Here is a 16701-nt window from a genome sequence, read left to right on the forward strand (position 1 = left end):
GATTCCTAGGTATTTTATTCTCTTTGAAGCAATTGTGAATGGGAGTTCACTCATGATTTGGCTCTCTGTTTGTTATTGGTGTACAAGAACGCTTGTGATTTTTGTACATTGATTTTGTATCCTGAGTCTTTGCTGAAGTTGCTTATCAGCTTGAGGAGATTTTGGGCTGAGATGATAGGGTTTTCTAGATACACAATCAAGTCATCTGCAAACAAGGACAATTTGACTTCCTCTTTTCCTAATTGAATACCCTTTATTTCCTTCTCCTGCCTGACTGCCCTGGCCAGAACTTCCAACACTATGTTGAATAGGAGTGTTGAGAGAGGGCATCCCTGTCTTGTGCCAGTTTTCAAAGGGAATGCTTCCAGTTTTTGACCATTCAGTATGATATTGGCTGTGGGTTTGTCATAGATAGCTCTTTTTATTTTGAGATATGTCCCATCAATACCTAATTTATTGAGAGTTTTTAGCATGAAGGGTTGTTGAATTTTGTGAAAGGCCTTTTCTGCATCTATTGAGATAATCATGTGGTTTTTGTCTTTGGTTCTGTTTATATGCTGGATTACATTTATTGATTTGTGTATGTTGAACCAGCCTTGCATCCCAGGGATGAAGCCTACTTGATCATGGTGTATAAGCTTTTTGATGTGCTGCTGGATTCGGTTTGCCAGTATTTTATTGAGGATTTTTGCATCAATGTTCATCAAGGATATTGGTCTAAAATTCTCTTTTTTGGTTGTATCTCTGCCAGGCTTTGGTATCAGGATGATGCTGGCCTCATAAAATGAGTTAGGGAGGATTTCCTCTTTTTCTGTTGATTTGGAATAGTTTCAGAAGGAATGGTACCAGATCCTCTTTGTACTTCTGGTAGCAGTCAGCTGTGAATCCATTCTGGCCCTGGGCTTTTTTTGGTTGGTAGGCTATTGATTATTGGCACAATTTCAGAACTTGTTATTAGTCTATTCAGGGATTCAACTTCTTCCTGGTTTAGTCTTGGGAGGGTGTATGTTTCCAGGAATATATCCATTTCTTCTAGATTTTCTGGTTTATTTGTGTAGAGTTGTTTATAGTATTCTCTGATGGTAGTTTGTATTTCTGTGGGATCGGTGGTGATATCCCCTTTATCATTTTTTATTGCATCTATTTGATTCTTCTCTCTTTTCTTCTTTACTAGTCTTGCTAGCAGTCTATCAATTTTGTTGATCTTTTCAAGAAACCAGGTCCTGGATTCATTAATTTTTTGAAGGGTTTTTGTGTCTCTATTTCCTTCAGTCCTGCTCTGATCTTAGTTATTTCTTGACTTCTGCTAGCTTTTGAATGTGTTTGCTCTTGCTTTTCTAGTTCTTTTAATTGTGATGTTAGGGTGTCAATTTTAGATCTTTCCTGCTTTCTCTTGTGGGCATTGAGTGCTATAAATTTCCCTCTACACACTGCTTTGAAAGTGTCCCAGAGATTCTGGTATTTTGTGTCTTTGTTCTTGTTGGTTTCAAAGAACATCTTTATTTCTGTCTTCGTTTCATTATTTACCCAGTAGTCATTCAGGAGCAGGTTGTTCAGTTTCCATGTAGTTGAGCGGTTTTGAGTGAGCTTCTTAATTCTGAGTTGTAGTTTGATTGCACTGTGGTCTGAGAGACAGTTTGTTATAATTTCTGTTTTTTTACATTTGCTGAGGAGAGCTTTACTTCCAGCTCTGTGGTCAATTTTGGAGTAGGTGTGGTGTGGTGCTGGAAAGAATGTATATTCTGTTGATTTGGGGTGGAGAGTTTCTGTAGATGTCTATTAGGTACACTTTGTGCAGAGCTGAGTTCAATTCCTGGGTATCCTTTTTAACTTTCTGTCTTGTTGATCTGTCTAATGTTGACAGTGGGGTGTTAAAGTCTCCCATTATTATTTTGTGGGAGTCTAAGTCTCTTTGTAGGTCACTCAGGACTTGCTTTATGAATCTGGGTGCTCCTGTGTTGGGTGCATATATATTTAGGATAGTTAGCTCTTCTTGTTGAATTGATCCCTTTACCATTATGTAATGGCCTTCTTTGTCTCTTTTGATCTTTGTTGGTTTAAAGTCTGTTTTATCAGAGACTAGGATTGCAACCCCTGCCTTTTTTTGTTTTCCATTTGCTTGGCAGATCTTCCTCCATCCCTTTATTTTGAGCCTATGTGTGTCTCTGCACATGAGATGTGTTTCCTGAATACAGCACACTGATGGCTGTTGGCTCTTTATCCAATTTGCCAGTCTGTGTCTTTTAATTGGAGCATTTAGCCCATTTACATGCAAAGTTAATATTGTTATGTGTGAATTTTATCCTGTCATTATGATGTTAGCTGGTTATTTTGCTCATTAGTTGATGCAGTTTCTGCCTAGCCTCGATGGTCTTTACAATTTGGCATGTTTTTGCAGTGGCTGGTACCTGTTGTTCCTTTCCATGTTTAGTGGTTCCTTCAGGAGCTCTTGTAGGGCAGGCCTGGTGGTGACAGAATCTCTCAGCGTTTGCTTGTCTGTAAAGTATTTTATTTCTCCTTCACTTATGAAGCTAGTTTGGCTGGATATGAAATTCTGGATTGAAAATGCTTTTCTTTAAGAATGTTGAATATTGGCCCCCACGCTCTTCTGGCTTGTAGAGTTTCTGCTGAGACATCAGCTGTTAGTCTGATGGGCTTCCATTTGTGGGTAACCCAACCTTTCTCTCTGGCTGCCCTTAACATTTTTTCCTTCATTTCAGCTTTGGTGAATCTGACAATTATGTGTCTTGGAGGTGCTCTTCTCAAGAAGTATCTTTGTGGCATTCTCTGTATTTCCTGAATTTGAATGTTGGCCTGCCTTGCTAGATTGGGGAAGTTCTACTGGATAATATCCTGCAGAGTGTTCTCCAACTTGGTTCCATTCTCCCCATCACTTTCAGGTACACCAATCAGAGGTAGATTTGGTCTTTTCACATAGTCCCATATTTCTTGGAGGCTTTGTTCGTTTCTTTTTATTCTTTTTTCTCTAAACTTCTCTTCTCGCTTCATTTCATTCATTTCGTCTTCCATCATCACTGATACCCTTTCTTCCAGTTGATCGCATTGGCCACTGAGGCTTCTGCATCTCTCGTGCCTTGGTTTTCAGCTCCACCAGGTCTTTTAAGGACTTCTCTGCATTGGTTATTGTAGTTATCCATTCGTCTAATTTTTTTTCAAAGCTTTTAACTTCTTTGCCATTGGTTTGAATTTCCTCCTGTAGCTTGGAGTAGTTTTATCGTCTGAAGCCTTCTTCTCTCAACTTGTCAAAGTCATTCTCCATCCAGCTTTGTTCCATTGCTGGTGAGGAGCTGCGTTCCTTTGGAGGAGGAGAGGCGCTCTGCTTTTTAGAGTTTCCAGTTTTTCTGCTCTGTTTTTTTTTTCCCCATCTTTGTGGTTTTATCTACCTTTGGTCTTTGATGATGGTGACGTACAGAAGGGTTTTTGGTGTGGATGTCCTTTCTGTTTGTTAGTTTCCTTCTAACAAACAGACAGGACCCTCAGCTGCAGGTCTGTTGGAGTTTGCTAGAGGTCTACTCCAGATGCTGTTTGCCTGGGTATCAGCAGCAGTGGCTGCAGAACAGCGGATATTGGTGAACTGCTGATGCTGCTGCCTGATTTTTCCCTGTAAGTTTTGTCTCAGAGAAGTACCTGGTCGTATGAGGTGTCAGTCTGCCCCTACTGGGGGCTGCCTCCCAGTTAGGCTACTCTGGGGTTGGGGACCCACTTGAGGAGGCAGTCTGCCTGTTCTCAGATCTCCAGCTTGGTGCAGGGAGAACCACTACCCTCTTCAAAGCTGTCAGAGAGGGACATTTAAGTCTGCAGAGGTTACTGCTGTCTTTTTGTTTGTCTGTGCCCTGCCCCCAGAGGTGGAGCCTACAGAGGCAGGCAGGCCTCCTTGAGCTGTGGTGGGCTCCACCCAATTCGAGCTTCTCAGCTGCTTTGTTTACCTAATCAAACAATTAACTTGGCAATGGTGGGCGCCCCTCCCCCAGCCTTGCTCCTGCCTTGCAGTTTGATCTCAGATTGCTGTGCTAGCAATGAGTGAGACTCCGTGGGCATAGGACTCTCCAAGCCAGGTGCAGGATATAATCTCCTGGTGTGCCATATTTTAAGCCTGTTGAAAAAGCGCAGTATTGGGGTGGGAGTGACCCGATTTTCCAGGTGCCGTCTGTCACCCCTTTCTTTGACTAGGAAAGGGAATTCCCTGACCTCTTGTGATTCCTGGGTGAGGCATTGCTTTGGCTCGCGCACAGTGCGCTGCACCCACTGTCCTGCACCTACTGTCTGGCGCTCCCCAGTGAGATGAACCCAGTACCTCAGTTGGAAATGCAGAAATCACCCGTCTTCTGCGTCACTCACACTGGGAGCTGTAGACCGGAGCTGTTCCTATTCGGCCACCTTGGCTCCTCAGCTGTTAGCCACTTTTCTACTGCTCTGCTCTCTATTTTACGTCTGTGAATACGCTCACATGGAGGTTCAGTAAACACAAGTTGAATCATAGGTTGAATCTGAATAAGTCTATTGGCTTCACTTTTCCTTTCTATTTCTTTGTTTCATTTTCTTGCTCGTGGCTCATCGCTGTAGTGCTGTACATCACTAAGGTGAGTAATGCAGCCCTCACTCTTTCTATGATAAAGGTACTTTTTTTCATCTGTTAAGCAGCTTCCCATGTAATGCATTTCTTTTCATCTCCCCCTCCACCTCCAAAGGCTACAGCCAGCCTCTGATGACAGTTTGTAAGGCCAGAATGTGAGGGGATGAACAGGGTGGTGTGGGGTGAGGTGGGGAGAAGAGGTCAGGGGATTGGGATGCAAGGTGAGAGAAGCATTCCCCTCCCTGGCTTCACAGCTGCCTTCCTGAAAGGCTACTGCTGTGCTCAGCACTGTCCTTAGGGTGAGGGCAGTGCTCGCATCACACATTTTATTACACTGCTTGCTTGGATTCTTGGTCATAGTCTTAACGAGTCACTCACTCTAGGTTAGTGAGAAAATTGGAAGGGACGTGCAAAGACAGGCAAGAGATTCCAGAGCTATTTGCAGGGGAGGACTGGAAGTGGAAGAGGATATAAAGGGACTGTGGAGAAGGGGCTGAGAAATGAGTGAAGGACCCCCTATGACGTTCCACTGAGGAGCGTCCTTGTCTTTCAGTTTATGCCTGGAGATTCAACATGCACCTCACAGTTTTCAAAACCTTTGTAATATGCGTTCTTCACTGACTGTTGGAACAACTCTGTAAGGTGTTTAAGGTAGATCAACTGTATCGTAAAGAAGAGGAAATTGAGTCTAAATGAGGCTCAGTGAGTTATCCAAGCCCAAAGAACTACTAAATGTCAGGCCCTAAACTAGACCCCAGTGGCACCCCTAGAAATCATTGTGTATTGGCAACCACTCATGCAGTGCCATGCCTATCTTCCTCCTTTGGAGAACCTCATGAGCCATTTGATGCGTTTGACAGAATATCTGAATTATCGTGTGCTTGGTGCCTGATTCTGCTGCTGAGAGGTCATCAATAGGACCCTTGTTATGAAAACTGCTCAGTCAGTTGAAGTAGTCTTCCTATGGGTCCCAGACTCACTCTCTACCCTTTGCCTTTGTGCTGATCTCTGGGCATTGAGAATTTAACAATACTTTTCTTTCTTTCTTTCCCCTTGCCAGCCCTCCTGGGGGAGTGAGAGCAAGGGATGAGCAAAGCAAAGGGAGCTTGAAGGCTCCCTGGCTCCCAATCACCTCCTTCAATAGCCCTCCGCATCCTCTAAGACACTTTACAGACAAGAGCTTCGGGTAATGCACAGCAGGGGAAAGGGAAGGGGGGCTCTGGGATAGAGGGAAGGGGAGACAAAACATAAAGCAAGGAAGATACTGACCTTGCAACAAAGTTGAGCTCGTAGGCTCATTTAGTTCTAAATTGGTTGAGGGACACACAGGAGAGAAAAATGAGAACAAACACAAATATTATATACAGTGCTATATATTTGTCATATATAGTTTGTATACTGCCTTTCACAGACATTTCTGGGGGAATATATTAAAAAAAGGAAGACAGAAACCAAAGGTGGTAGGACAAGGTGCGGCAAGAGAAACGCTGACATGCTTTGTTTCCATATTGAATGCCGTGGCTGGGAAGGCAGGGAGCTGGTTATGCCATACATTTTCTGGTGCAGTTGGGTTCACTCTTAGCTCATCCTGAGCCAGGCTACCAACTGGGTAACAAAGGACTAAAGTTGCTTTTCCGATGAGACTTGTTTCCCACTTCCCCACCTCCATCGTTTCATTTTAGGACACCACGTTCAGAAATTTTTGCCCCTGGCACCATGGTAGGAACAAGCTCCCCAGAGCACTGTGATTCACGAGTGCGGGAGCAGAACTCTCAGAGGCCCCTGCAAACCCTGTCACCTTAGAGATCAGGTGCTTGTGATGGGAAGGACTAACCTGTTCCCGTTTGGCTTAAGTATTCCCGGACAGCCGGACTATGGTCTCTTGCACCATGTCTAGGCCACTTGGAGACAGCGTGCAGTTTATGCACAAGTTGGTGACAAAATGATGATAATTTTGCTGCCTTTCTATAATGCCACAGGAGAATAAACTTCATCAAGAAGTTTGTATATTCACAAAAAGTACATGCTGCTTTCCAACCTGCCCCATGTGTGCTTGTTGGCTTTTAATGGAAACTGACATGGAAAATTCCCTAACAAATTCATATTTGTCAAAAGACCTCATTTATGGTGAGCCTCAATAATGAACCTAGCAGCCACAATAACATCCGGACTATTGGCTGCAAATACTCATCTCACACAGGAATGGGGTTTGCGAGCTCCACAGAACTATGTTACCCAGGCCGCATTGCTAACAATGGACTCCTCAGGAATGAGCTCTCAACTGAAGCTAACAAATCAAATTGGTTTCTGATTGAAACATCCTGCAAACTTTTTCTCCCCTAGAGATTTAGCATGTTAAGGCTCCGGGACTTCTGGCATTAAACAACATCCCCACATGTACCCCATTCACTCATGTTGGTGTGACCCACTCTTTCTATACATATATGAATACACACTACTTTTTCATGTCCTTTTTAGAAAACCCTGGACTCCAGAGAGCTGGCAATGGTAGAAACATCCCAGAGGAAGCACAGGGCAGATGCTGATAGACCCATAGGGCAGGGGGGCACGGGAAGTAGACGTTGTAATTGCTGCACGTGTGCCTGCTGAAAAGAGCATATTTATGACCTGCGCTTTACTGCTTTCCTTGTCATAAATGTCATCTGTTCAACTCTTAAGAGAACTGTTTGCTGCTTCTCCCTATTCTTATCCTGAGATGGGGAAGAAGCCAGGGAAGTAGACAATCGTGATAAAGCCAATGGCTGAACCATTTCACGCAACCAAGTCAGGAGAGAGTAGGTCAAAGTGGGGGGTGGCCGGGGGAAGATGACTACCCCTGTGAGGATGAGGACTGCTGTGGGCAGAGAGCAGGACTTGGGAGGGGTTAATGGGAAACGGAGGGGGAGCCTCAGATTTGCAAAGCAAGGGAAGGAGGGGTCCGTTCCTTCCTAATCCTGGTCTCTGTTCATGCAGACAGACGCCTGCCAAAAACGCCTGACAAATGCGAGGGGCTCTTATGATCATTCCTGTGTGAGACAGGCCAGACACATGAATCACTCAAATCACAGCTCTGCCCCTTCTGAGCCACTGGCTCAGGGATCAAGGGCGGCTTTCTCCTTCCCAGCCCTCTCAGATAAAGCTGGGCTTTCTTATTTGTGCCGGGTAGAATGCAGGAGGATGTAATGGGCAAGCAGAGATCATGTGGTGAAGCAGTGCAGCCTCGTGATTCGGAGCAAGCCACATAAGCTATCACCAAAGGCACATGGCTGGGCTATGGGATTATCCCAAAGTTCTCAGAATATAAGGAATTTGTGTTCTTGCAAATTATCTGTCAAATGCCTCCTCTTACTTCCCCATCACATTCAAGAGTGCTTGTTAACATGAGGGATTGGGGAAACAGATTTGAAAAATCTCAAGCGCCAAGAACTTGATGGGGTATGAAGGGATTTGCCCAAAAGCCAACCGGAATTTAATCCTGTGGCCTTTAGGGAGAATCTGCGTTCATCAAGGGATGGAGCCATCATGAGAGGCCCAGAGCCCTGCCTGGTGGCACCATCAGGAAGGCAGGCTCATGTCTGCACAGCTCTCTGCTAGCAGGGGCAGGCATCAGGGTTTACAAGGGAGCTCGCTCACTTTCTTCTGATATCAGTACAGTAGCCAGATATGTGACGAAGGCAGGGCTCTTCACGTCCCAGCGACTGCAGACAGCTTCCGAAAAGGGAAAATTTTACACTAAGCCAGTGAGCAAAGACTGAAATAGCAAACGTTCCCCTCTGAGTTCTTGACTATTTTACCCAATTATGATTCCCACAGTCAGTTTAGGAGCCATCACTGAGAAAAAAAAATCATATGTCATTTTTGGCATTCCAAAGTAAAGTATTCTTCTCCTGTCTCTGGATCTTTTCCATTATAGAATGAAACATGAACATTCTTTTTCGTTTTCCTTTTCCCACTTCTGAGATCTACTTTTATACATGTACTATACATATACTACTTTGTATACGTGTACACTGTCTCTCGTTCTTTCTCTTTCTGTCTCTGTCTCTCTGCCGCCTCCCTGTCTCCCTCTCTCCGTTTCTGTGTCTCTCTCTTTTTCTTCTTCCCCTCCATGTCCACTGATACTCTGCTAACCTCTGACCCTGGCCTTGAGGGGCCCTCCCACCCAGCTCTCCCTTCTTTTTGCCCAGCTCAGAGCACAGTCTCACCAAATAGCATGATGCTGGCATTGGTGTGGCCCAGCTTGTTGGAGGCCACACAAGTGTAGTTCCCATAGTCATGTTCAGAGACATTGAAGAAGATGAGTTTTGAGAGGAAAGGTCTGTTTTCCACTTTCACCCCTTTCTTTCCTTCAATCAGTCTGAGAGAAACGAGACAAAAAAAAGAAAAGAAGACGGTTATGTGTCCTCACAGGAAAAAGATAGGCCCAGGGATTCGTGATCTTCTCCTTGCCCCCCCTTCTGACAGACATCATTATAACCACTATTTGATCCACTTGACCACACCGCAATGTAGTATTAGTTCACACACACACAGTGAGTGACACGTGTTTCTTGATTTTCACACATGTGCCCAGGGGCACTCCTACCAGAACATCTGATCCCTCTAGCCTCTCATCCTTGCTTTGTAGTCTGACAGCAACACCACAACAAATACCCCTGCCAGCTGTGTGGCATTCACAGCAATATGATTCACACAGTAGGTGCTCAGATGTATGGACCTGATGATGGCAACCCTGCAAATGAAAAACTCGAACTTCTGAGTGAGGAATTTGAAAGAAAAATGTTTTTTGAGCACCTGGTAATCTAATTTCTCCTGAAGCACCAGAAGCATTGTATAGATAATACTTAATTTTTTGGCTATGAAGAGGAGAAAAATCATCATTTTCTCATCAGGGGACTTTGAAGGGCTTGGGAGGAGTGATCTGCCCAGACTATTATAGAGGATTAGTCTGGAGGGATTAGAGATTCCCAATAATATGTCCCTTTAGAGCCAGGACAGTCTCCCTGAGCTCCACAATGGCAGCCCAGTAAGCCAGGAGGACTTGCATTGGTCTAGGGTCCACTAAAGAAATGCCACGGGGAGTTAGTTGGGGGAAGTGAGGTATGATTATTAGGACCATGGATTCTATTACCAGGCAGATAAAAGGGTAAGGAGAAAGCTGCTATTGGAGTCAGTAGGCACGTGTCCTCCTTCTTAGGAAGTTGTTAACAGCAATTCCTATGGCAATCATGGACACCACCTACTTTCCTTTGCAAGATTCTGAAATGTCCATTTCTTAGAATGAGCTTTAGGCCAACATTTTACTTTCCCTGAAACAATTTGTAATCCTTGCCCTGAAGCTGATTCTGTGCTATGGGAAAGATGAATACTCTTGAGGCAAAAATCCCTTCTTAATGAGGGAGCTCAAGGAATATGGACACAAAACTGTTTCCTGTTTAGGGCCTGGCTGGAGCACAACTTGTAGCAAGCAGACAATGTCATGGTGGGAGCATACTGGAACAGATTCAGGGGACATGCTTTGGGGCAAATGGGTGCTATTGAGAAAAACAGTACTCAAGGAAGAAAAAGAAAGTGAAGGCCACTGAGACAATGATGAGGAAATGCTTTGTGGACCGCACAGTGGCATCAGTATAATGCATTTCTATGGAGTTAGACATAGATGACTCTTGCCCATCCCTGGGTTACAGTATGTTTTTGGCATAGAGGGCAGCTGCTTTGTCATTATCTGAAGACCTGTCTCTGTGGGATTACAGAATAATTTTCTCCACTCCTGCAACTTACAGTAACCTTGATCAGAAAAGAGAGGCAGGGTCTGGCTGGAGTTCTCACCCAACATCTGCCTCCAGGGAAGTCAGAAGATAGGGTGGACAGACTTGCCTTGCTTTTCATTATGTAGATGTTCCTCTGGGAGCCTTCCTCTCCAAAAGCTAGGGGCAATGAACTGGCCTGAGTCCACGACTTCATTAAAATGCTAGCACTGTCCAAATGGAATGAGGCATCTGGCTGTGCAGCCAGAGGCCACTTTTACCTTTCCAGCTTGTTATGTACATATTGATCCTCTAGAGGGTGCTGTCCATACCACTCACCAGGAGGATTCTGGGAGCAAGTCAGGCTGATTGATCCCACTGGCCATTTTGCCACCATTCCTCCACCATGGGGAGGAAGCTTTCCCATCATAACCAAACTGTGAATGAGATTTCAGCTCTGCAGTGGGGAAGAGACTTAACCGAAAGTAGGCTCCTGCTTGACAGCTCTGAAATGTCTTTAGCTAAATACAGCACAGGGGGCCAGCAGTGCTTTGCAGGCTTTGCAGCTCCTAGGAGGACATGCTGTGCAGGTACACCTCCCCTCCATCCCACACTGCTTCCAGGCCTCAGTTTCTTATGAAAGCTGTGGGCGTTTCACTGGTCAATGCCCCTGTTGGATGGGTGGCCTTCCGTAGGTATAGTATTCCATTCCTCTTCCTTTGTTGGTAACACACACAATAGCGTGCAGTTGAGTCATTTTAGCATGTGGCCAAAAGACTTCTCACCTAACTCTTGAGAAAACTGCCTGTCCTCACCACACAATTTCCTTTAATCTGCCTTGGAAGTCTGCTTATCTCACTGAAAATGGGAGATGGGCTACAGCTGGCCTTCTCCCAAGGCAGACACAATATGCCTTGGGAGACCTACCTGGCAGACCCAACTTGCTGTGACCCAGGACCTCAGAGGCAGGGATGCTGCAGCTGAGCTGGGTGCCAGGAGGAAAGACAGCCCTGTCTTATGCTAGCACCCTGGAAATAAATAAATATATGTGCAGCAAAGGGAAAACTAACTAAACTAAATGAAAAGGAGAGGCTATCAGAAGAACTGAAAGGCAGAAACAAAGCTGCCTGAGCCAGGGGCCTCTGAAGACCATCCCTGGCCCTGCCAGCCTGCTCTGTCCTCCTGGGTGAATGGTGGCAGGGACAGCTGTCCCTATTGTGACCACAGATGCTGCACAGAAGAGACTTCTTTCATCCTTTTACTTGCCATTGGCCACTTTTGCTTTATTTTCCTCCAAGATTTTGCTTTCCTCTACATATTTTTTTTTCTATTTTTCTCCAATAAAGAACTGGAATAATAGGATGCAGCTGATGACTTTTCATTAAGACCTAGGCAATTGAAGATTTGGGAACTGACCCCATAGCTCAATAGGTTTTTGGTTTGGTTTGGTTCGATAATTAATTTTTATGCCTCAGTTTACTTCTTAGTACAATAAGAAGGTCGAAGAGGGAATGCATAAGTGAAAGAGAATTTCTAAGTAAGGTAACCATATTTATCAGGAAAACGCACTCTATTCTGCTTGATGATTCTTTCTTGGAAGAAGGGGAAAGCCAGCTCTATTTCTTGTTTGTTTTCCTTCATGAGTTTGTTTTCCTCTTTGTGTCTTAGTTCTTTCATCTGTAAAATGGGCTAGATGAATATAATACATCTCACTAGAAGCTGCCAGAATGTGTCTTTAAAATTTTTTTTAAAAAAACCAAACACTGCTTTTCATTTGGGAGGATTATGATGAAACCCAGTGAATCTTAAAACTGATTGACATGGTTCTAAACAAAATTCAATTTTCAATCTAGAGACTGGAAAGAGCTTTTGGTGTCCGACTGACCTTATAAGGAAAGAACGCCAAGGCCGGCTGAAGATGTGCACACAGCGTGGGCAGCCATTCACTTGCTCCTGGCCTGCGGTTTCTCATGCTGCTCTCCTTCGCAGAATGCCCTCTTCATTGTTTTTCCTTCTCAGCTTCCTGGCCTCCCTCACTCCTTGCTCTTACTCCACCCCACGTACACCTCAGGACTCTCTCGCATCCCCTATACCACCACCTCTTTTTAAATGAAAATGTTCTGAACATAGGCAGCTCTTGCCCATTTTCCATTGTTCATCCGCCTTAAAATGGCTCTTTGATAACAGCAACTGCCATGGTGCCTGGCTGCACTGAGCTACTGATCCCTGCACTGATATGCCATTTGACAACGCCTGGAAATGATCATCTTCAGTGACTCACAACAAATATCCCGAGGACGCCGTGACAACGGGAAGGAAGGGAATAGTCCCTTTTCTTTTCTCCTACAGTAAAAGAACAACCTGGGCACAAAGGGAGGGCTAAATTGGGTCATGGACTCTTATACGCCGCTACTGATAGTGTCTGGAACAGGAGGGGAGACCTGCTAGCTGCAGCTGACTTCTTAGCCACTCCCAGGGCCCCGAGAGCCTTCCTAACTCCTTCATGCAAGCCTGAGAATGTGGCAAAAATAGCTTCAGGCAGAACACATTATGTTCTTGGCCTATAAAAAATGCACAGGCCTTACAATGCTCCCAGTGGCCTTTCCTTTGCGATTTTGCTTTCCTAAAAAAAGTTACCTTTCAGGTCTGTTGGTTGGCCAGTGATAATTCTACATGGTCACATTAAAAACGTAGCTGAAATCCATTAATGTTAAGAAAAGACTTCTTTGCACATTTGCCCCCTATAGAGATAAGTTCAGAAGAGGATTTTATAGAATTCATTTGCAGCCATGTGGAATCAGGACCCTGGAAAAGTTTCTTCTGGAGATGGGGGTGGGATAGGAAAGAAGGAAGCTTTACCTTTTGTCATCCTTGTACCACTGGAATTCTGCTGAGGGGACTGCTGAGGCTTCACACTGCAGTGTCCCCTTTTGTCCCACAGGGACACCCGTACCCTTAGCTTCTGAAATGTATGGTGGATCTGCAAAAAGAAGATGTCTCATAGCACTTTTTTTTTTTTTTTTTTTTTTGAGATGAAGTCTCGCTCTTGTGGCCCAGGCTGGAATGCAATGGCATGATCTTGGCTCACTGCAGCTTCTGCCTCCCAGGTTCAAGCAATTCTCCTGCATCAGCTTCCCAAGTAATTGGGATTACAGGTGCATGGCACCATGCCTGGCTAATTTTTATATTTTTAGCAGAGATGGGGTTTCACCATGTTGGCCGGGGTGGTCTCCAACTCCTGACCTCAGGTGATCTGCTCACCTCAGCCTCCAAAAGTGCTGGGATTACAGGGCACTGCACCTGACCTATAGCATTTTAAAATGAAGAAGGCTGCTTCATTTGTTGATTTTGTTTCTCATTCTCTGCCCTGGTTCTGCTTACTTAGAAGGTAAAACCGCTACATAAATTGTACCAGAGAATAAAAACCTTTTTGATGCCGCTCTAAGAAAAAGCTGGGTCTTCCTTTCATGTACTGCTTTTGTTCTCCTCTGTACAGAGTTGAAATGACCATGTACCCAAGCATTTTTCTGTTTAAACTTTTTAACTTTCATAGGATGATGCCAGGCCATCAACCCTACACTCCACGGGTTGACAGTCAGCACCTTTAATCAGCCTTCTAGAATTTCTACACACCAGGTTCTTGCCAAAAGTATATAACCTCGAACTATTCAATTCCCATCAAAAGCTCAGTTGCAAGAAATAATATTCAAGGAGAATCGCCTGAAGGATATACAGATCAGTCATTCTTGGTATTCTAAAACAGATCCCTGAATCAAGCCAGAGCAGGTGACCCAGCTAGGCCTACGCACTTGGTTTGCATTCATTTGAAGTCTTTACCAAACTACCCTTCACATTCTACCAGTTTATATTACAGGGCATTATGAAAAAGAGCCACAATAAACTGGCTGTTCTATTTAATGCAGAAATATTGTACACGATGTTGCTGACTCTCTCCAAGGGCTCTATTTGTGGAGACCCTGAAGAGAATTTTCTCCAGGTCTCAGCACCATGAAAAGCAGTGTTTCTCCCAGGCAACTAATTTGCTTTCATCTTATGGACAACATAAATCTTAAAGCAGGCGATGTTTCCCTCTTTGCTTTAGCAAGGCTAAGCCAAATTCTGCACCTGCACCTAGCGGTCTTGTGGTAATATTTCATGTGCTGAGGTTTTCCTAGCTTTCACTCATTTTCCTAAGTGTATTTTTTCTTTGCTTCTGTTTCTTTATGTTTTAAGTTCATCTTTATAAACTGTAAATCCTCTTAAGTCCCTTTGTAAAAACTTGTGATATGATTTTTAAAATGACAGCATTTTTATACCTATTGCCTTGCTTCTTAAACTGCTTTATATTGACTGGGTTCACAATGTAACACAAACCTAAATCTTAAAGATTGGATATTCTCCTAGATACAGTATCCTTCTCCTAACTCCACCACACCCAAGTTTTGAAAGGAAGTCATCTTGTTTGCCGATTTAGTTATTGAGTTCTATTGCTTCATAAGTCTTCCTGGAATGTGCGTAGCAGAGAAAACCTCCAGAAAGTTGTAGGGAGCTAAAAGTCAAGGTACGTAATGAGGAACCCAGAGGGAAAAGAGTGAAACGAGGTAGGAAATTCAAGTAGGATTGATGTCAGAGAGAATCTGGAAGGCTGAGAAAGGAGAATGAGGGGTCCACACAGGGCCTCCCAAACTTTTTGGATTCTGTATCTCTATTAGTAACAAGCAAATTTATTGTTACATCCTCTAAGATCTGTATCATAGCTATTTGTATGTATACCATGCACATCTATAATTGTAAAATAATGAGATATAATAAACATACCATAAATGGAAGTTCTAAACTCCCTTCATACACTCTAGCACATGGTTTCTTGTCCCATTATGGAGATGTCTGGTCTAGACAGTGAGAGGCTCCAGCACAACTGTATTGTGTGAGTAAATTATGGGAAAATTTTGGATTTGAAGACATGTTTAAAAAATTATGAGTTGAATGCCATTTAATGATCTCCCAGCCATGCAAATAAAGTTTGGCATTATATTCAGTTGCTTTTGCTGCTTTTTCTTTTAACGTGACACTGTGACACCTTGAAGTGTCAAAAACTAGAGTTTGAAATGTTTGCTCCTGAAAGCAGAGTGTGGAAAGTGGTGCTGCATTCTTCCCACCCTAAGTCAGTAGCTGGCTGTGCCAATGGGCCCTGGGTGGTGGCTGTGACAACAGACCACCCTCATGCACGTGCAGGGCAGGTGGTGGTGAGAACACTTACAGTTCACGGTGACCTTTACTCTCCGTACCACGGGCGCGGCCACGTCATTGGAGGCACTGCACTCGTAGTCCCCTGACTGCTCCCGGGTGATGCCCTGAATTTCCAAGTATTCGTCTTCACTCACAAAACCAACCGCTGCAGGAAAACCAGTAACATGTAATGAAATACAAGGAAAAAAAGACCAAACATGTTCACTTAGAGAACAAAGTATAAAATGGTTATGTATGCAGATAATTTGCCACTTGTAAGTTCAGATTCTGAGGAACTGTGCGGATCATCCCTCCTCCGTCTCTTCTACACCTCTGCACCACCAACTTTTCCTTGGCTCCCCAGTGGAACAGCTGAAATGTTTGTGTTCCTAACTGAACAAAGCACAGTGCCTAGAGAATTACTGGTCCCAATAAGTGATTAATAATTTTGACATTTACACTGCCTGTATCTTACCAAGCAGTTGTGCTCTGGGATCTGAGTTAGGCACCTTAACTCTTTCTGATCTCAAGGTATCACTTAGACTGAGCCTTGAATATAAAGTTTATGACTGTATCCTTGAGCATAAATTAATTAAAAATGCCACACCAGCAGCTACACACACACACAGGCACACACATGCACCACAAAGGTAGCAGAAACACTAACATAATAAATTTAACTTTCTGTTTTTTGACTCAGATAATTAATTGGATAGGCAGAAATCAATGTGTTAAACTTCGATCTGCTAGAGCTCCTAGGTACAAATCCTAAAGACAGACCAGCAATGGGACTCCACACTTGATGCCTAACTGTAAGCATGTCAGAAATTCATCAGGCGACATGGCTGCAAATCCACTCAGTCCCCTAATCATTGCGGGACTCATTGTCTTTAGTGAAAAATTATGAGTAATAATAACAACGCTTCACATACCAGACTCTGTGCCTGACATCTGGCCATGAGCACTCAGTTATTGAAAGACCAAGATATTTAAGGAAAGACCAAGATATTTAAGGCTAGAGGAGATTTTACAGTTCTCACCCCGAGGCACCTGAGCCTTAGCTTCCTTGCCAAAAGACAATGAAAAACAAAAGTTGGGCTTACATCCCAAGTTATCCTCCCTTATCTCTTA

The 16701-nt window shown here is 44.0% G+C and overlaps 1 protein-coding gene across 15 annotated transcripts in view; it reads right to left on the reverse strand.

Moving 5' to 3' along the window:
* Positions 1–16701, reverse strand: part of NTM (neurotrimin) — a 969816-nt gene that overhangs the window by 12167 nt on the left and 940948 nt on the right. For 7 of the 15 annotated variants that reach the window (XM_012495988.2, XM_012495986.2, XM_030829622.1 and 4 more), the window contains 3 exons: positions 15602–15736; positions 13201–13321; positions 8800–8951 (listed from right to left, as the gene is read on the reverse strand). In XM_012495988.2, the coding sequence (XP_012351442.1) occupies positions 8800–8951; positions 13201–13321; positions 15602–15736 (408 nt within the window). Of the gene's footprint in view, positions 1–4329; positions 5900–8799; positions 8952–13200; positions 13322–15601; positions 15737–16701 lie in introns of those variants that run through there. The other 8 variants (XM_030829612.1, XM_030829613.1, XM_030829618.1 and 5 more) reach the window with 2 other exon arrangements.

This window comes from Nomascus leucogenys, chromosome 15 (genome assembly GCF_006542625.1).
Source record: "Nomascus leucogenys isolate Asia chromosome 15, Asia_NLE_v1, whole genome shotgun sequence".
NCBI lineage: Eukaryota > Metazoa > Chordata > Mammalia > Primates > Hylobatidae > Nomascus > Nomascus leucogenys.